The sequence below is a fragment of the Paramacrobiotus metropolitanus genome, unplaced genomic scaffold (genome assembly GCF_019649055.1).
Source record: "Paramacrobiotus metropolitanus isolate TYO unplaced genomic scaffold, Prichtersi_v1.0 Parri_scaffold0000005, whole genome shotgun sequence".
NCBI classification, from domain to species: Eukaryota; Metazoa; Tardigrada; class Eutardigrada; order Parachela; family Macrobiotidae; genus Paramacrobiotus; species Paramacrobiotus metropolitanus.
The window spans coordinates 2,820,494-2,840,709 of NW_026570225.1; the positions used below are offsets into that span (position 1 = coordinate 2,820,494).

The 20,216-nt window shown below is 42.9% G+C and overlaps 6 protein-coding genes across 13 annotated transcripts; 4 read left to right on the forward strand and 2 right to left on the reverse strand.

Annotated features, from left to right (window-relative positions):
* Positions 1–5: 5 nt before the first annotated feature.
* LOC129580823 (AP-3 complex subunit delta-1-like) lies at positions 6–5,429 on the forward strand. Of its 2 annotated transcripts, none has more exons than XM_055471513.1 (9): positions 6–77; positions 185–479; positions 539–892; positions 1,076–1,875; positions 2,042–2,168; positions 2,241–2,344; positions 2,408–2,642; positions 2,901–3,185; positions 3,381–5,429. In XM_055471513.1, the coding sequence occupies exons 2-9, from the start codon at positions 378–380 to the stop codon at positions 5,115–5,117; spliced, it is 3,744 nt and encodes a 1,247-aa protein (XP_055327488.1). In that variant the 5' UTR covers positions 6–77; positions 185–377; the 3' UTR covers positions 5,118–5,429. The 2 variants fall into 2 exon arrangements, with proteins under 2 accessions (XP_055327488.1, XP_055327489.1); XM_055471514.1 differs by having other exon boundaries at positions 2,411–2,642; positions 3,381–5,428.
* LOC129580824 (60S ribosomal protein L23) lies at positions 5,428–6,657 on the reverse strand. Its single transcript, XM_055471515.1, has 4 exons — positions 6,502–6,657; positions 6,364–6,447; positions 6,147–6,275; positions 5,428–5,720 (listed from the first exon to the last, which is right to left on the reverse strand). Exons 1-4 carry the CDS (start codon positions 6,512–6,514, stop codon positions 5,524–5,526), a joined length of 423 nt encoding a protein of 140 aa, XP_055327490.1. The 5' UTR covers positions 6,515–6,657; the 3' UTR covers positions 5,428–5,523.
* Positions 6,658–6,810: 153 nt separating this feature from the next.
* LOC129581229 (uncharacterized) lies at positions 6,811–9,075 on the forward strand. Of its 6 annotated transcripts, none has more exons than XR_008689470.1 (5): positions 6,811–6,961; positions 7,128–7,281; positions 7,559–7,848; positions 8,090–8,156; positions 8,597–9,075. XR_008689470.1 is itself a non-coding variant. In XM_055472192.1 (4 exons), exons 2-4 carry the CDS (start codon positions 7,723–7,725, stop codon positions 8,830–8,832), a joined length of 429 nt encoding a protein of 142 aa, XP_055328167.1. In that variant the 5' UTR covers positions 6,813–7,338; positions 7,559–7,722; the 3' UTR covers positions 8,833–9,075. The 6 variants fall into 6 exon arrangements, 3 of the variants coding, with proteins under 3 accessions (XP_055328167.1, XP_055328166.1, XP_055328168.1); XR_008689469.1 differs by having other exon boundaries at positions 6,813–6,961; positions 7,069–7,281; XR_008689471.1 differs by having other exon boundaries at positions 6,814–6,961; positions 7,123–7,281.
* An 840-nt stretch (positions 9,076–9,915) lies between these two features.
* LOC129581131 (beta-1,3-galactosyltransferase 5-like) lies at positions 9,916–11,673 on the forward strand. Its single transcript, XM_055472029.1, has 2 exons — positions 9,916–10,749; positions 11,076–11,673. The coding sequence occupies exons 1-2, from the start codon at positions 10,013–10,015 to the stop codon at positions 11,455–11,457; spliced, it is 1,119 nt and encodes a 372-aa protein (XP_055328004.1). The 5' UTR covers positions 9,916–10,012; the 3' UTR covers positions 11,458–11,673.
* Positions 11,557–13,545, reverse strand: LOC129581130 (galactoside alpha-(1,2)-fucosyltransferase 2-like). The gene is made up of 2 exons (XM_055472028.1): positions 13,062–13,545; positions 11,557–12,660 (listed from the first exon to the last, which is right to left on the reverse strand). Exons 1-2 carry the CDS (start codon positions 13,480–13,482, stop codon positions 11,900–11,902), a joined length of 1,182 nt encoding a protein of 393 aa, XP_055328003.1. The 5' UTR covers positions 13,483–13,545; the 3' UTR covers positions 11,557–11,899.
* Positions 13,546–14,496: 951 nt separating this feature from the next.
* Positions 14,497–20,048, forward strand: LOC129581381 (cleavage and polyadenylation specificity factor subunit 1-like). 2 transcript variants are annotated; one of them, XM_055472399.1, is made up of 5 exons: positions 14,497–14,707; positions 14,986–15,221; positions 15,335–16,300; positions 16,430–17,289; positions 17,377–20,048. In XM_055472399.1, the coding sequence occupies exons 3-5, from the start codon at positions 15,340–15,342 to the stop codon at positions 19,858–19,860; spliced, it is 4,305 nt and encodes a 1,434-aa protein (XP_055328374.1). In that variant the 5' UTR covers positions 14,497–14,707; positions 14,986–15,221; positions 15,335–15,339; the 3' UTR covers positions 19,861–20,048. The 2 variants fall into 2 exon arrangements, with proteins under 2 accessions (XP_055328374.1, XP_055328375.1); XM_055472400.1 differs by having other exon boundaries at positions 15,079–15,221.
* Positions 20,049–20,216: the final 168 nt, after the last annotated feature.

Genomic DNA, 20,216 nt, shown 5'->3' on the forward strand with positions numbered 1-20,216 from the left:
GAATTAAATTTCGTAAACAAGGGCTGCGAGCGAAACGTACAACGCAGCAAAAGATTCAACTTGCGTCTGCCTCGAAGGTAAAAGTTCTGGCATTTTAATTTTCCAACTACTGCTACGCTGTCACAAGCTTTGCAATACTGCTCGGGGGTGAGGCATGGACTTCACCATACCACGACTTTTGTAGGTCTCTGGTTCTAGCTGTGACCGGATATCCTTCCGTAGCACATTTCTTACGAAGATAATCATGGAATTCAGTCATTCAGTGATCTTGCAAGTTGTTAGAAGCTGACACGGGGCAGCAACTTTGCAGCTGATCCTATCGTCCGTGGACGCAGTCTTTCCCGAGAGTTGCGGTTTCTTCGGCTGGACCCTTAACAATGGATATGGCTCTACGGAAAGTGAAAGGCAACCTGGAACGGTTATTCGACAAAAGCCTGACGGATTTGGTCCGGGGCATTCGCAATAACCGCGACAACGAAGTATGTCAACACTGCCACTTTCTCGCATATGGTGGTGCTGTAATCGTCTTGCTTTGCAGGCCCGCTACATATCGCAGTGCTTGGATGAGATTAAGCAGGAGCTGAAGCAGGATAACATGGCGGTGAAGATGAACGCTATCGAGAAGCTGACGTATCTGCAGATGTTGGGCTACGATATTTCGTGGGCGGCATTCAACGTTATTGAAGTGATGAGCTCGACGAAATTCACCTGTAAACGTATTGGCTATTTGGCTGCCTCGCAGAGTTTCTCGGAGGATACAGAAGTACTCATGCTGACGACGAATATGATACGGAAAGATATAACATCACCGAATCTGTACGATGCGAGCGTGGCACTCGGCGGACTAGCTTGTTTTATTTCCAATGATTTAGCCAGAGATTTAGCGAACGACGTAAGTTGCCATGCGTTGTTTTTAACCTATCGTATTACTGCAGGCAATAAAATTTTTACACGTTTTCACCAATTTTGCATTAAATATTCTTTCTTGCATTTGATTTTTGATTGATCGTTATTGCTTTAAATTGTTATGTTTTATTAGGTGATCTTAAATCTTAATGATTTAATTTAATTTCAGGCAATGTCGTTGCTGACCTCATCCAAACCTTACATTCGTAAGCGTGCCGTCCTTCTGCTGTACAAAGTTTTTCTGAAATACCCGGATGCGCTGCGACCATGTTTCGGTCGTCTAAAAGAAAAACTTGAGGATCCCGATCCGGGTGTGCAGTCTGCTGCGGTCAATGTCATTTGTGAACTGGCGCGAAAGCACCCGAAAAACTATTTAGCTTTGGCCCCGACATTTTTTAAATTGATGACCAATTCTACCAATAATTGGATGTTGATCAAGATTATCAAACTGTTCGGGGCTTTGACGCCGTTGGAACCGCGTCTGGGCAAGAAATTGATCGAACCATTGACTACATTGATCCACAGCACATCGGCCATGTCGCTTCTGTACGAATGCATCAATACGGTGATTGCCGTGCTGCTGTCCATGGCATCTGGATTACCTGATCATACATCATCCATTCAGTTGTGCGTGCAAAAGTTGCGCATTTTGATTGAGGATTCCGATCAAAACCTGAAGTATCTAGGTTTACTCGCCATGTCTAAAATCCTCCAGGCCCACCCGAAAAGTGTGCTGTCTCTGAAAGATTTGATTCTGCAGTGTCTGGATGATCGGGATGAAAGCATTCGACTGCGGGCACTGGATTTGTTATATGGGATGGTCAGCAAGAAGACACTGATTGATATTGTTAAAAAGCTGATGGATCACATGGCCAAGGCTGAAGGCTCTACTTATCGGGATGAGCTTTTAACCAAAATTATTCATATCTGTTCGCAGAACAATTATCAGCACGTTGTCGATTTCGAATGGTAAGTATAAAACGAAGTTTAATTAAGGCCATCATGCACTTCCTTAATGGTTTTTCCTGGTATTGCTCGTCCGGCAAACATTGTTCGTCTTTGTTGCGTATTATTTTTACCGTTCAAGTTTCATTATTTGTGCAATTATAAAATTATTTTTGTGTTTGAAATTTAGGTACGTTAGTGTTTTGGTTGACCTAACAAAAATGGAAGGAACTCATCACGGATCGCAAATCGCTACGCAGTTGCTCGATGTGGCTGTTCGTGTGCCGTCGATCCGCCATTTTACAGTGCAGCAAATGGTAAGTATAACCGTATCTGAATTTTATAGCAACGGTTGAGTTAGGTCAAACACTAGATGAGTTATCTTTCAGGCTATTTTATTGGAAAACGCCCATCGTCTTCCTTTGACTGCCCATGGTAGTACCATACACGAAGTGCTGTTGTCAGCGGCGTGGATATGTGGTGAATTTTCTGAGTAAGTTTTCACGCCTTTTAAAATAAAGTCAGTGGGTTCTATTGTTTTCTAAATGGCATTTAGCAGGCACTTAATTGATCCACGCTTGACCATGGAAGCTATGTTGAAGTCGAAGGTCATCAGCTATCCAGCACACGTACAGGCAGTGTACGTTCAGAATATCGGAAAACTTTATTCTAAAGTCATTGCCAAAGCGGAAGCGGAAGACGACTATGATACCGTGAAAGCGGTCGGGCAGATGCTTGTCGATCGGTTGCCCATGTTTGTCGGCAGTTCTGATCTTGAAGTGCAGGAGAGGGTGAGGCGCTGTAATTTGAGTGCCAATTATCTATTGCATTTTTTGGTCTATTGATTTTTGTGCACCAGGTTACTTATCTATCGATCTGCAACACTTTGTACCGTATATTACAGTACGTATTTTAAGTGTGATCGATTCGTGAAAACTCTCAGACTGGATTTGTTTATAACGCTTCGCGACAGTAGATCGGTGCAATAGCTTTCACTGTTAAGCGTCCTTAAATGCAAATTCTTATGTGAATTCGTATTTTGCTTATAGGCTTCTACACTGCTCCAAGTTGTTCAGGCTTTGAGGAAAATGGCTGAAAGGGGCGACAGAATTGCTGGCGCTGTTCAGTTGCTGTATTCGGGAGAATTAAATCCTGTGGCCGCCCAGGCTCAGCGTAAAGTTCCCATTCCTGATGGGTTAAATTTGGAGGCATGGATTAATGAACCTGTTGTAGCGAAAGAGAGCAGTGAAGAAGAATCAGATGAGGATCTGGAAAGGGTTCAATCGCCTAAAAAAATGTTCAAAAAAGTTAAAAAACCGCCAGCACATTTCGACGTAAGTTTCCGCGCAATCTTGACTTCGTATTTTTTTCACGTGGATGTGCGCTTTACCTTTTTTACTGCAAAGAATTCAGAAAAAGTCGGCTACGTCAAGTGATTATAATTGCGTTTGTTGCACGCTTGTTGAGATGCCAGTACAATAATTTTTAAAAAATCGCTTAATAATGTCTGTAATAATTTGGTCGCGCAGGAAATTCCCGAAGAAAGACAACCAAGTCGGCCTGAACCATCGGAAAAAGAACTGGACGAATTGCGTCAGCGACGTTTGCAAGAACAAGCTAGCAATCCGAATTATCTTAAAGCAAGTGGCAAGGCTAACCAGCGTCGTTCGTCTGGCAGCATTTTTTCTAGTCCAGAGACACCGAGCACTGAGCAGACTAGTGGAATTATCCCAGGACTGACATCTTCGCAAGAATATATACGAAAGAAGAAGAAATCTGAAGAACCGGTTAGTAAAAAGAGTAAGAAAAGCAAGAAAAAGGCTAAAGCAGAAAGCGACGAGGAAGAGGGAGGCGCCGTCGCTCATCAAGTTAACCGTGGCGCTGGGGAGATGCCTGAAGGTGCTACGTGGTCTGACCACGAGGAAAATGCCAATGATCCATACAAAGCGTTGGATATCGATATACAATCTCCGCTGCGAGCGGAGGAGAGGTTGCCCATATACGTGCACCGTAGAGTGGCTAATCAAGAAACGTCTCCTATGGAAAAGGAAGAGGACCCAGTAGGAAAGGAAAGAAGAAAAGGGAAAAAAGAAAAAGAGGAAAAGAAATCTAAGAAGAAAGATAAGGATGAAAAGAAGACCAAAAGGAAAAAGACGGAGAAGGTCTTTGAAAATGTCACGGCTGAAGTATCATTGTTAAACATTGAGGATAACGAAGTTCCGACGCCGAAGCCAGCGGAACTTGCCTCAGTAGTGCACGTGGAAGAGAAAAAAGATAAAGATGATATGGATTTTTGGCTTGCTCAAGAGCCAAAATCGGAAGTGGAAAGACCAAAATCCTTGACCCTTAAGAAAACATCGTCTGTAGACAAAGAGAAGCGCCCGAAAGAAAAAGATGGAAAAAAGAAAAAGAAATTGCGATCCAAAACCCGTTCTCGATCGGCCGAAGAGGAATTAATGGACGAAGTACCAGAAGTAGTGGATAAAGCCGGTTACGAAGAAGCCTTTGGGCTTGAGCAAGAAGGAACAGCTAACAGTTCACCGCAGGACGAGACCACCTCATTATCACGATTTATAACGTTAGTGGAAGATAAGAATGTGAAAGTGGAGTACGACACTTATATTTCCAATGCATCGTCACGACAGATTGCCGGCAATTTTGTGTTTACGAACAAGCTAGCGGACGCATCGTTGAAGAATATTACATTTGAAGTGGTTGACTCTGTGGGCTTGGGGATTGACCGGGATGCAGGAATGGAAATGCCGGTGAAGTTCGCTCAAATGTTGCCGAAGGCTAACTGGAATGTGACACTGCTTTTCACGCTTAAAGCCGATTCTGCTACGCCCCAGAGCCTACGCGGAAGTATCAGTTACTTGAAAGTAGATGCGACTGGCACATCAGTGCCTGAAATGAAAGATTTTCGTTTCCAGTTATCCTGCTCGTCCTTTATGCTTCCCGTGCAAATTTCCAACAATGAATATGCGTTACTACTGGAAAGTGGTCAATTAAACACTTCGTCCCGCAATCAGGTGGAGGTGGGAAAAATGAACTTTTCAGAGGTGATTTCCCGTATTTGTTTCCGTGGACAGTTCTATTTGGTGGAGCAGGTGGCCAACTCGGCCACTCTGCACACCATGTCTATCCTGCAACAAAGAGTGGCCGTTTTAATAAAAATGGGAGATGAACGAGTTACAATTGAGGTGAAGTCACCGGAACAAGCACTGACTACTCAGTTGTTAGCGGAGACCGTGGCAGCAGTACAATAACATTCCGGGTAGATGTGGGATTTTCGTGATTTTTTTGTGGCGTCTAAATGTGAGTTTAAAATTAAATTTTCAGTCGGTGACAATTTATTTTCCTTTGAGTTCTTTCATTTTGACTTTTATCCGTTGAATGTCTGCGGTTAACATTTGCATAATTTGTCTGTTGTTTCATTAATCTGATCTTTGTATTTCAATTGTCCGTGTTATTTCTGATTCCAAAATTTGCGTTTAAGCTTTCAGCACCACGGAAACGACGATCTTCTTAATCGCTTAAATTATTAAATACGAAAATAATGAGGGACTCTCCAACAACTCGCATAGCGAAGCTTTTATTCAAATGCCTGGGTAAAGATGGGTGACAGAAGACAGTCATAAAGAAAAGATCGAGAAAGTTAAACAAGTGATCTTCTTAAGCAATGCTGCCGGCGTTAGATGCAATACGCGGCCATAATTCTGCACATTCCTTGGCGACTGGGCCGGTGATGGCTGATCCTTTCATTTCGCCTTTGTTATTCACAATAACCCCGGCATTATCTTCGAAGTAGATAAACATACCGTCCTTTCTTCGGAAGGCTTTTCGTTGACGGATTACCACGCCTTGCATAACTGAAACAAAGTTTCTCTATCCGCACTCGTTCACACAAACAATTTAATCAAATAGTGTACACTTTATAGTACTCGTTGGCCAAGAGTGTCATTAGGTATTTACTACTAAACAAACTTTCAGACAGATATCGAGCTCAAATTGACATCGCATGAAACCATTTTCAAGTCATCATATCCACGTAAAACATAGCTAATACAATACACTAATTATTACAGTATTAATTTACTTACTATATCAGCCATGATTAACGAAGGTATGAAAACTGGAGAAAATGCGTTTTGTCAAAACTTTGTGATTGAATACGTTTGAAACATTATCTGACAATTCTTTGATCAAATGTATTAATAGCCGTTTCAATATTATTTCAAGGTTCCATCTAACTAAGGCTACGCTATTAAAATTTAATCATACTCGTAGTCTCGTACCCTTTTTCCTTAACTCAGGTTTTCCCTTCTTGACTGTGCAGATAATCATGTCCCCGACGGCGGCAGCTGGCAGTCTGTTCAAACGGCTTTTTACTCCACCCACGGCAATAATGTATAGGTTTTTCGCTCCTAAAAATTAGTCGAGAAACTCATTACTGTCGATACAACAGTTACACCAACTTTCAAAGGGAGAACCCAGAAGTGCCAGTACACGAACCAGTGTTATCCGCACAGTTGATTACGGCTCCAACCGGTAGACCAAGAGAAATCCGGAACTTCGAGCCGGAGGCTCCTCCGCGTCCTGAAAAGTTCTACATCATTTCATGTGTGATCTATTGGTAAAATCCATTCTTACCTCGTTTAGACATTCTGATAAGGTCGTATAAATTTTATATCAAGAAGAAACACAACCAAAACTGACTCAAGGTTCCTGATTTCGTCGCAGCGCAAAATTTAGCAGCGCAGTTGCGACTCAAGATGCAGTAGCGGAGTCAACAAGCGCATTGCATTTCTACCAGCTTACCCACTATGGACGGAGTACGGAGACTACGGACTACAGAGAGCAGTATTGGGTAGTTCAGGCCTATAGGCTCGTCTATGCTACCTACTGAACGGCTTCTTTTCAGGGCGGCAGTTATCGGCGGTTTGCATCTGCTCCCCGAAAAATTTTTCGTCCAGTTTCCCGTTTCCGGCTTGCTACTTCAGTCAGTTTAAAAAAAAAACAAGTTTAGTTGAGAATTTTGATTTTACTTATTTTATGACGTTGCGTTTGCTAACTTTAGAGTTTAACCTTCGTAGTTTATTTTGATACCAAGGTAAACTGTTATGGGCGTGACTTGGGTTTTTCGTTATGTTTCGTAGTGTTTCGTTTGAGCGTTTTTGTTGTTGTGAACTTGTCACTTGTGGTTATGATTAGTTACAGCGGTGATTCAGATGAAGATTTGGTTTCAAGTCCTTTGTTTTGTTATTCTCAAAGTACAGCGTGATTAACTGGACGGACGACCGCAGACAGTTCTCAGGTTCTGTAAGCCAAAATTTGCACTTGGTGACTTGGAAATCTCATACGACGTGCAAACATTGGGTGTTAGAGGCTTTTCTCGGAATATTGAAGGATACTTTATCAGTCTTTATGGTCGTAAGTTCGTAAGGAAGATGTTTTATCAGGTTTTCCGTAGTACTTCAAATTGACTAGGTTAGTTTCCCAGGAAAATGCAGGAATGTTTGTTTTCTATCGTTTACGAATGAAAGAAATAGCTTTTGCGATAGCGATAAGTCCAGTTCATAGCACAACTGTTACTGTTTTGAAAGTACTAGATTCCTAGAAGTAACTATCATCACGTTTTTGTTTTGCTGACAATTACTACTCGCAGTATGCATTTATATTAATTACCGATTACGCTCTTTTTTTGCAGTTTTCTGATTATACAAATTCGTATTCCGACTCCTGTTTATCCATAATGGGAATGTGACACCGTGACTCCCCTTGAACACTCAAGATCTTAGACCTGCAGTCACCTATTGAATAAATTTGTCAGCTGATCGAGTGGAGCATCGGATCTGTCAGTAAATAGCAGAGATGGTTGTCACTGGGTGTACACCTTTTGACCACGTAATTCCTGGCCGTCCGCCTCCTAACAATCTTCCCGTTCTCCTGCGAAAAGATAATGTAACTTCTTCTGAGGACTATGGACGAAAAGTTGCGGTATGTGATCACGAAAAGTCGTTTGAATGTTTGCTTGTTTGTCATGTGCGCCATTAAATAACATGAAGCTACAATTCTTATGGTTAGTTTACTACCATGAAAAATAGTTTTTTGGTACTGTAACTGTTTATGATATCCACCATAGAGCAGCTATTCGAGTGGCAGATTTTCTTTCATTAATTGATGTTACTATCGTTCTATGTGTGGGCTATGGATATGTAAAGCATTTGTAACTTTGCAGGCTACGAATTTGCACATGTTCAGAGTCGGTATTGATCCAGCCCTCCGCTTCTACACGTTTGCTGGAAGTAAGTATGTACTGATAAATGAGATAATTACTACAACCATGGTTGTAGTAATTACCATGCTACAACTGCCATGCTACAACCTATCTCAGCTTTTAAAAAATTTTGAAAAAATTGATTACCTGATTGTTGTGTGTCTTTTTAAATTATCTCAATTTCACCCGAAAATTGCCGTGAGTTTTAAAAAAATTTTGCATACTAGATATAGTGGGTGCTAAGTTCTAACACAAGGCAAACAACTTTTTTGCCCTAATTTTCTGTCGATCTTTTCTTGTGATTGGATCTTGATCATTTCGGAATTATCTTTATCGAAGAATAATAAAATTTGATAGGATTTTAAGGAAATGTGAGATGTAGTACATCGACAGAAACTACAGAGTGTAAAGTGTAGTATATCGACGTTTGGCATTTATTCAGTATATCAAGCAATTGTTTTTGCGCAGCGTGGATAGTGGCGATGATATTTCAACAGAAAGTCTTCAGGAATAAGTTACCGCGTCCTATGACGCATCGTTATTTTTTGGTACTTCCCATTGTGTCCGGATTAATAGCCCAACAGATAATGCATTACAAGTACACTAATTCTTATCGCCGATTGTGGTTGGAATCGCAGGGAGTGACTCTGCCGCCAAAGAATGTTTCCAGTCTTAGTGATCGAGGGAATGATGCAACCGTGTGATTACGTTTGACAGTAGCGCGCATGATGATGAATGATGTGCATTTACGGATGTTGTTGTCTTGTTTTGTAAATATTCCTGCATCCTGTTTTTATGTTGTCCTGGTTGTCCAACGAGTGAACATCATTAGATTGCGGTATCCAATGCGGCTTGTATGTACGAGTATTCTGTTTACTGCAGACGAGGGGGTTACTGTAAAGAGAACTAAAACAGAACAAACAATAAAAAACTGCTGAAAGTTGAAAGACTGTAACGTCTGTAAGCATTAAAAATTGTAAGACAATTTTGGCATTAAAACTTAACTTGATGCTTGATTTCAAAGTCATTTTACGATTAAGGGAAGTGACCCGGTACATGGCTCAAAGGAAGACCTTCTTGTGCACAAACTTATGTCTTTGCAATTAAACAATTATTTTTTTAACAATGTTTGATTGTGTCCAATAGCTGACCATGAGTATTTTGTTTAGACGATAGTGAAAACGATATGCGCGCACGGCATCTCGTTGCAAAGTTATGTAAAACTCATAGGTTCACAATCTTGGACGCGTCTGGGTGTACCAAAAGTGAAAAGTCTCGTTACTATCCGATTACATTTAAACTTATTGTTAACGGAAACTGAAAGCAGAACATAAACAGCAAATGGACATCCATAAGAGAATCATTGTATACCGAAGTTCCGAACCACTTCACAAATGTTGTTCTAAAATTTTAAACTGCCACAGTAAGTACCATGATTTAGTAAGTACCATGTGTTTTAAGAAGAGATTTAATTTTTCGAAACTGTATCCGTTATGATACCATTTGAGGAAATGCTTAAAGTGTTATACAGGTACAGGTACAGTAATGTTATACATATTATATAAAAATAAACCACGTTAGCGATAGGAATTACTCGCCGGTCACAGATTTCAACTGTGTGCCATGTACAATTGTACATCTTCAGACTCACGATCAGCTTTAACCATAAGTACTGTACACTACAATTTGTACCGAACAACAACTGCCTGAAGCAAGACGATGGTCATTGTAAAAACACCTTAAGAGATCGTCGTCTTGAACTTCCGGCATCAGCCGACATTGAGCGGGGTACGACAATATTTGGTTAGTTAGCTGATCGTGCAGACTCGAACGACTTTTTGTAGATTAAGCTAGGATCAGAATTTAATATGAAATCTTTAGGAAATGGGCAATTTTCCTCTCGTGCGGCTCCTTAATACGCTTTTTTTGGCCATTTTGGCCGGGATTTTCGTGCTGCTGAGTCCGCTGCAAAGGTTTTCCCTACCGAAACTTCCCACAGAAATTTCCGTATCTCTTTCGTCCACTCATGGTCAGTTAACCTCAGCATTTCCTCCAGTATTCGATGCGTTTTGCTCACAGTTCAACCGGTCTGTCGTGTCAGAACTGTATCTGAACTACACCGCAACGCATTTACTATTGGACACTTATTATTCTGCAACGCACATGCGCTTTCCACCAGTTAAATATCATTTCGCCATCGTGACGGCACCAGGTAGTTTTAAAGCGCGCCGTTCTATCCGCGCGACATGGAAGCGCATGATCAACAGCCAGCCGAGTTGTTCCAGCACCCTGGCATTTTATGTCGGTCGCACCAGCAACCAGAGAACAGCCGATTGGCTGCAGCGAGAACTGCAGCAAAATCCCGACGACATGGTGCTCATTGACTTCTGTGATGCGTACGAGAATCTGCCGCTGAAAACTTACAATATTATGAATTTCGTTCACAGAAATTATCGAGATGCCGAGTGGGTGATAAAAATTGACGACGACATGTTGCCCAATATTCCTGGTTTTGTACAGTGCTTTCCGCGGGTTCAAGAGGCCCGGGTGGGCGTGTACGGCTGGATTACCATTGATAAAGTTCCGAAGCCCGGAGACAAGTACATGATTCCCAAACAACGGTATGAAAACAGAAAAAACGTCTTATAGTAACAACAGCAGAAAATTAATATCATTGCTCGGTATAATTGGGTTGTATGTGACTGCGCGGCTGTGGAATTATTTATCATTACTACAAGTGTACTTTTACTTCACAACACAGTAACCCGTCAAAATGACTTTTTTTGGCTGACCAGTGAGCTATGTACAGTATGTAGATGCACACTTTAATACTGTGGCATGCATACATACTGGAAGAATTGATTCTTCTGTTTGTACTGTATTTTTAAGTTATCGTATAGGTTTTTTTAAAGCTTGTCATTGAATTTTAATCAATGTCTACGGTTAGGTATGGAAAGAACTATTTCCCACCATTCTCACACGGTCCGGCTTACGCTGTTCGAGCCTCGATTTTACCGGGTCTGCTGGAGGCTTGCCGGCATATGCCCATTATTAACTTGGAGGATGTATGGTTCACGGGGTTATGTGCCGAAAAAGCAGGAATTTCTCGGAAGAATGTCAGTAGTTTTTTATCGATGCGCCGGACACCGCATGAATTTGACGCGCAGCCGGAAAAGGCTATTCGAAACGGTTTCTTTTTCCATAAGATTTCCAGTGTCACGGTTAGGAAAGTGTGGGCCACAATGAATGCACAGAGCTGTGATAGTATTGATTATTCCTGTGACAAATTTACGGAAAGGCTGATACCACAGAAGTCGACGACAAATTAGTGGTAGTTTTGTTCCGCACTTCGTAAAGAAATTTGTTGCAGTTAAAATGCGTTAACTTTGTGATGCCTTTGTTTAATTCCATGATCGAGACGTTTCTATATGTCTGTACTTGTGCTTTATATAAATTAATTTCTCTAAATCCGAAAGTGCTACGTGAAAATACGTACTGCATGCAATAACGAGCAGACAATTACGTCAGTTTGACTGCTAAAGAAAATACTCGTGTGGTACACCCATAAACGCAAAAACATGCACCGGCAAAAAACAACAAAACAACGCGGACAATGCCGTATATCACTATATCAACAATTGTTGTTACATCTGTGCAAAGGTAATAAATTAATAAAATTGCATAAGCTGCTTCAAGAAAACACGTGAGTTTAGGAGCATCAATGACTAGAAAAACTTGGTAAAATTAACAGTGCTACGCTGTGATCTGATGCTAATCGGCACCAATCCAAGTTGGGAAAAAATAATCAGTTTTCTTGTATTCTCGACTCATGGGCGTGACTCGCCGCGGCCAGTGTTTGTAGTAATACACTTCACCGGCTTCACTCAGATAGGCACCCCACCAACCAAATGTTCCCACGGAGAGAATCAGATGATCCATCAGCGTCAACAGCGCCAAATCCACTTCCGCCGTATTGTTGCCATCCATGTACAACACATTGTCAAGATTGCGCAGTATGGTGCGGCAGTACGGCAGATCGTTGCTGACCACGGCGAATACGCTATTCGGATACTGGCTATTCAAGCGGCTGGTCATGCGCAGAAGATAGCGTGGTGTGGCGACCGTGTGGCCGTACCTGTGGGGGATGGGGTCTAAAAGGTCACCGCGCCGGACATGTATTCCGATTATCATCCGTGGTGATCGGTTGGTGTCTTTCATGTATTTTGTCAGTTTGGTATTCAGTTCTTGAGTGACCTGAGTGTATATGGATGGCTTGAAGACGAAGCGATAGAAGAGTTCATCGCGGATGTGATGAAAGTACCGCCACGACTGGAGGAAGCCGGCTAAAGTGATGATGCGTTTGACCGGTGCGGCGGTGTTGTTAACAGCCAGTTTTCGAGGCAGGGATGTCTCATAGATTCCAGCTGCTTCTACACGATGTTTCGGAATTGAACCAGCTGGAGGTTTTTGGTCAAAAACAGGGAATGAGTGGAGGAATTTGGCCATATGTGGATGAGGCTCCATAAATACAGCTGTAGAGAGAATACTCAATGGCGATCTTCTGCGTATTAAATTTTATTATTTTTTGCGCAGGTGCATTAATATATGGGCTGTTTATACCCCGAAATGGCCCGTATGACCAATGTAATAGTTATCATCTTGGAATATTAACTGCACCGAAACGTAGAAAGCAGAAATCCTCAATAGTGAGCGGATCTAAAGGATTCGTCTATTGATATCGATCTAATGTGTACTAAAAACAGCAGCCATGGAAATATATAATTAATTTATACTTTTTGCTCAGGGTTTTGTATTACAGTTTTGGTACTTGAGAACGCAGTATTAAATAGAACAAATACTATTAGCCTAATAGCTATGTAATTACGTACAGAGTAAACAATATAATTATTTAGTCATAGTCGGCAGTGCTTACGTGTTCTTCCACTGGACGCCGCTAGACCAAAAGTGGTCGCGGTCATAAACATAAAATTTCCCAATCCCACGGCTCCTGATAAATCATGCGTTAAATTGAAAGTTCTTCGATCGTTCTGCAGTTGTATAACTGGTTGATTTCGTGGAAAAGCGAAGGTCAACCGGCAGCGAATTCGTTCTTCTATTCTGTCCATAATCGATTCTGATAAACCAGTCTTCTTCCCGCAAACCGTTACTTCAGATGCCACAGCATTATCGTAAATCTGGTCCAGACGAGCAGAAAAATACAGCAGCGTTGTAAAGGTTATCAGTACTATCCACAGCTGTATGCGCGCTAAAGTGGTGAATGTCCTGTACATCCTGCACACAATGAAAGAAGGCTCACTGGGCACCGTTTCCGGTGCTTCATGCTTCTGTATCATCACATTGCAATTGTCGCATTACACTGGGCGGCAAATGGTTTCCATCTCGCACTGCAGCTCGTACTGATTGGAATTAACTCTGCCGTGTCATGTCAAAGCCGCTTCGATGCTGCGCTTGAACGCGCAACGGTCAGTGTTCCGCTTCGTCACAAATTGTCGCGATCAAATAAAATCGCCACAAGGCAAAAGATTAACCTTTATCGTCGTCGTTCTGTGTTTTCTTTAAGTTGTCGGTAACTTACTTACTTTTGATTGCTATGTGGATACATGTATGCGCAACGCCGCAACGGTGCATCGGCTTTGTACAACCAATAATATCTGATCCTTAATTTTTGTCTTTACAACCGCTAAAAATTTGAATAAGTACTTACATATTGTATCTGTTATGTAAGACTTTTTAACGCAATCCTGTCGATTTTCGATTTTTGAATATTGTTCCAATGGTCATTAAGAACTAAACCTAACTGCAACAAAGAAAGACTGAAAATAAAATAAGAAAGAGTATACTGTACCAGTACGAAAGGCGCGGTCATCTCGAGTGGGAGAGCGGTACAGAAATATGCTTTGAACATGTTTAGTATACTTATTAGTTCGTGTCAGCAAGGATTTTGGAAATAAATTACAGTTATAACTATGCAATGGAGGTACTTCGAATTACTGCTAATGGATGAATGCTTAATGACCCAAACACTGTAGAACTTGAAACTACCGCAAAAAGTGCAAGTTTGTGATACAAACCATCAAGTAAACCAACACTGGAAACGAATATCTACATCTTAAATATGGATCTATAAATATATATAGATCTATATAATATATATAATATATAATATCTCTTTAATTATAGTATACCAGTACTCCGCATAGACCACAGTACAGTAAGTACTTCCGCCGCACTTCCGGAACGCTTCCGGTTCATCGGTTTTCGGCACACCTGCGGGTGGCGGCAGCCAGAAATTTTGCGCTCTTTGGATCAGCCGCCGCTCACTTGCAAGTTCTTAAGTTTGGGCAACTTCGAACTTCTCTAATTTTTTCGTTTATTGTTATGAAGTGAACTGCAAATAGTTCGTTGGGAAATTTAAAAAGTTCGCAAGTTACTACTACGCAAATTACAGGTATTGATTCGCGGTGAAGCTTTTGAAGGTTTTAATGCAAACCTGTTCCATCGTCAACCAGCCTCTGCAGACTGCAACCTTATTCCAGAAATGGTTCGCCAGAAATTTCGGTAAGCGGTTCGTTCATGTAACATTAAAAGACAAAAAATCCGTTCTTTGTTCTTTCCTACCATACTCTCCCAGATAATTCCAGAAAATACATATGCTACGTATTCCAGTTGAATCTGTGTAAAATCTGGAACTTTGATCAAATACTTCCTTTTTCGTAACTTTCATCGGCAATCTGGTAGTAACCAAGTAGTTCAAAATAATTGACTGTCTTGCTGACTCGTACGATGCTGGCGTTTTCTTGCTGAGTGTTTTTATCACAAGCTGGATTTATTATCAGCGCATAGGCTGCGAAGCCCAGACAACAATTTTATGTCCTTTCCCGGGTGTCTGGCGAAAGAATTATGGCTCACCATTTTTGACGCTTGCGCAGGGCTTCGGTAATCTGGCTCGCATCGCATTCTTTGCATAACGTTAGTTTCCATTTGGATATCGTGAGTCCTTGATGCGACGTGATTTTTATTGATGCGCCATTATCTCCGGAAACGACAGGCTCACTGATCGGGTCTGTTCAAGGTGAGCCGACGTATTTACTTGCTGTGTTTTTCACAGTGTGTAGTGGTTGATTCGACGCTCTATTTGGTTCAGGTTTTGTTGTACTAAGCGAACGCTAATTTGTTGGTTTTCAGGAAAAATGTCGTGCGGGATCGTTCGATTTCTGCACCCTCCCACAGCAGTTCACAACGCAGTCTACTGCAACTTTTTCAACAAACGGGAAAAATCTCTGGTTGTAGCTGGACTGAACTTCATTCAGGTTTATCGCGTCAACGTTATTCCCACGCAGCAATTATCGGACAGCTCCGATTCAGCGCCGAAAGCGTTGTTCGACGACGACGACGAAGATGATCTGTACACTGTCCGGAAACCAGTGTTATCTGCCGTGACTGCTAACTTCTCTCCGGAAAATGTCCGGTTGGAATGTCTGGCCACGTTCGAAGTCTTCGGCACCGTCACCGATTTGAAAGCGTCGGCACTCCCGCATTCCAACCGTGATCTTCTCTTATTAGCTTTCGCCGATGCCAAATTGTCGGCCGTTCAGTACGATCCTATAATCAACGATCTACGCTCCATTTCGCTGCATGACTATGAAGCGGCGCGCTTCAGTGACGAGATGCCGACGAATCTCGGCCCTGCCGAGCCCATTGTGCGCGTCGATCCGGACAATCGGTGTGCCGTTATGCGTCTGTACCGCACCCAATTGCTGGTCATTCCCTTCGTGCACCCACCCAATCGAACCGATAACGCACTGAACGGACCCAAGCCCGTGTCGCAGTTTCGCTCGTTTGCCTTGTCGTTGAAGAAGATCAAGGACGATCCCAACGAGTTTATCCAAGATTTTCAGCTGCTACCGGGATATTTGGAGCCGACGGTGGCTGTTCTGTGCCATCGAGTGTTATCTTGGCCAGGGAGAGTGGCCATCAATAGCGACACTTGCTACGTGGCAGCGTTGTCTCTCAATACTCGTGAAAGAGCTTTCCATCTTATTTGGAATTGTGTGGGACTGCCGTATGATAGCAAGTACATGTTAAGCGTTCCACGGCCGATTGGCGGACTTTTGGTCGTATCTACAAGCGCCATGATTTACGTTAATCAAGGTACCGTATGGATTAAAAATGTGCCAAGATTCAAAACGATCTGCACGTCGCAATTTTTTTATACTCGATCTGGCAAATTTCCTCTTGTACGTGCTTTCTAGTTACTTTATTTTGTTTTTATGTTTGTAGGCGTACCAGCGATGGGCATTTCCTTGAATAGTACTACAGCAGGGAGTACTCGATTCCCTTTACGACCGGAAGCGGCCGTTGTTGCCACATTGGATGGCTCCAGTTGCGCGTTTTTCGAGTCGGAGCGGCTCTTGTTGACTCTTCGGAATGGCAATGGCTTTGTTGTGACTATTATTTACGATCATGCCATGCGTACAGTTAGAGAATTCCACTGGCAGCAAGTACTAAATAATCGCTACGCTTCCTGTATTACGCCGCTGGAAGGCGGCTACATTTTTGTGGGTGGTCGATTGTCGGATTCCGTTCTCTATATGCTAACATCCAGCGAATGGATTGAAGCGGAAGCCGCTCTGGTTGAAGATGATGGTAACGATGATTTTGCCGCCAGGCGAGCAGGACCACGAAAAACGCTGCTGACGATAACAGACGACGAGGATATATACGGACCCAACGCTTTTGTTAGTGTCGTCACGCCTTTGAAAAAATATCATTTCACAGCGTGCGATGAGCTGATCAGTTTGGGACCGTGCCGTACATCAGCCGTTGGAGAACCGCTGAATAGCGCCGAGGATTTTGTTCGAAGTTCCGATAAGGATGCTGACTTGGTAACGTGTTCGGGATACGAAAATGAGTCCCATGTGGTCGCCATGCATAAGTCGATTCGGCCAGATGTTTTGGCATCGTTCGACATTCAGGATGTGCAAGATTTGTGGACTCTCCAGGACGATAGCAGTAATGACCACAGTCTCGTTGTAATTAGCACTTCGGACAAGACGTCAGTTTTTCACAGCGTTGACGAGATTGTCGAAGCGGAAGAGCATCCTTTCCAAGGCGATGAACCAACGATTTTTTGCTGTCAGGTACGGTTTTGTGGTATCGATTAGAGATGCGAACTCATTAATTAATGTTTTAGTAGCTTGAATAATAATTTTGGGATTTTTTTACAGCTCCATAATGGCCGTATATCTGTTCAAGTTACGCGAACCTATGCTCGCGTTGTGACCTTGACCGGATGTGAAACGGTTGATTTTACACTGGAAGGAAACGATGAAGTGAAATTCGCCACAGCATTAAATGAGCGCTTTGTCTTTGTAACCACCGGCGGTATGTTGATGTTATATGAATGGGACAGTACCCTCGGAATCATTACGGAAGTCAACACAAGCGCCCTCAATTTGCCGGAGAACGGCATTTTGGCGGCTTCCTTGTATGTGGACTACAGTGGGTTGTTCACCACGACAGTTCCTTCCAATGTCGGTACGATCGAGATGGTGATCGAGCCCGACGTTTTGGATACGACCGTCAAAGCCGAACCGCAGCCAGAAGACGAAGATAAATTATTATATGAGACCCGTGGCTCGCAGGTCGATCAGGGAAAGGAGAAATTTGGTTTGTCACCAGAAGAATTTCGTAGTAGTCTGATGGAGCTGCGCACAAGGAACTTGCCATTTGGGCCAACTGATTGGTTATTATTGGTGCGGCGTGATCATACTTTGACCATCTACAGTCTGCCTGATCTGATTTTGATGTTTGAAACCTATCCGATGATCCATGCTCCGCGAGTTATCCACGATGTGTGTGCTCTAGAGCAGCCATCGGCACCACCGAATGCCATCGCTTCGGCTTGTCAGGATCAGAAACTGAAGGAAGTTTTGTTGGTCGGCCTCGGGATACGACATAGTCAGCCGTATTTTTTTATGGTCGTCAGCGAAACTGTTCACATGTACCATGTCGTACCATTCTACTATGGTCAGAACGAACGGCGATTAAGGATTTCCTTTTCACGGGTCAAACATGACATGTTGACAAATGAGCGGAAATTAAAGCGGCGGTTGCCCAAGGATCTTCAAGCTGATGAAAATCGATTAGCCAAACGTTTTTTCCGTCCGTTTTATAATATTCAGGGATATTCTGGGGTGTTTCTGTGTTTCCCATATTCATACTTCGTGATGATCGGTGATCGCAACATTCCGCGATTGCATCCCATGGTAGTGGATGGTCCCGTGAAAGCTTTTGCTGAATTTCGTAATGCCAACTGTACAGCGGGATTTGTATATTACAACTCAAGGAAACAAATCCAGGTGGCGGAACTGGAAGCCATTTGGAATTATGATCACAACTGGCCGACTAGACGAATCAAAGTCCCGGGAACGGTGCACTATCTGTCTTACCATATGGATAGTAAGACGTATGTCGCTTGCTGCGCTGTACTGTCACCAGATAAACGAATTATCCATGGCAGTGTCGACCAGGTAGGCACAGAGGTAGCCGAACGAGACCCACGGTTTGTGTGTACCTTCCTTCCAAAATTCTCCATACACCTGGTTATGTCGGATGAATGGCAGCTGGTTCCGGATGCTACATACGCTCTCCAGGATTTCGAGTTTGCCACCGCTATGAAAGTCTTACCCCTGCGAAACGGTACCGAGACAGGAATGCGAGAATATGTAGTTATTGGCACGAATTTTGCATATGGTGAAGACGTACAGAGTCGCGGGAGAATCATTCTCCTGGACATTCTAGACGTTGTGGCTGAACCGGATCAGCCTTTGTCGCGTGTGAAACAGAAAGCGATTTACGAGGAGGAACAGAAGGGACCGGTTACGGCGCTGTGCGGAGTTAACGGGTACATTGTCAGTGCCATTGGGCAGAAAGTGTTCATTTGGGGACTGAAAGGCAACAGTTTGGTGGGAGTAGCGTTTTTGGATGTACAGATCTACGTCCATCAGCTGTCGTCGATTAAGGATCTCATCCTGATGGCAGATGTGCAACGCTCCGTGAGTATTTTGCGCTTTCAAGAGAAATACCGGACGCTGTCCCTGGTTAGCTCGGATCCCAATCAGATGCACACATATGCCACAGAATTCTGCGTGGACAATCAGAGTTTGACCGTGGCGGTCACCGACATTCAGCAGGATCTCCACATCTTTCAGTTTGATCCGGATTATTATTTCTCCGCATTTGGCAACCGACTGGTACGGCGGATGGAATGCAATTTGGGACAATTCGTGACTAATATGTTTCGACTGCGGTGTTCGGCATTTTATCCGGATGCCGGGCGGGTGGCTGCATTACCGCTGACGAAAAAGCATTTGACAATGTTCACCACATTGGATGGCGCGGTGGGGTGCTACATGAACATTCCGGAGAAGACATACCGGCGCATTCTGATGATTGAGACGATTCTCACTAATCACTGCGTGCATCGCGCGGGCCTGAGTCCGCGGTTGTACTGGAATGCCCGGACGAATCCTGACCAGAGATTCGATCTGGTGGGCAATATCAAGACCGTAGCTGACGGACGAGTTGGAAGTTTGTATTTGGAATTGGATCAAACGGAAAAATACGAAGTGGCCATGAAAATCGGGTGTTCGGTTGATACACTGATTGAAGAGCTGCTGGATATTGAGCGGCAGACTGCGGCATTTTGAAATTGTTCTTTGTTTCTTATCGCACTACTATGTATGCCTAGTGTTGCATGGGTGTTCGCATGTCCTTTGGAAAGGCCCGATCAATGGCTCTGATTTCGAAAGCTCACGTTTTCTCGACTTTGTTTGTGTAGTATTTCCGAGTTAATTTATATTTAAATTGTCTCAATAAAGTGGTATACTGGAAAACAATATTTTACGCCGTTATACATGAGTGATTTTGCTAGTACATAATGCATACCTATTAGTAGGTAGTACATGGCGAACGCAGAGAGGTTATGCCGTTATGCTAATAATAATTGATTAAGGAGATCTATTGGTGAATTAGGCAAGTGTCTTTCTCTAGTTTTTAGTTTTTA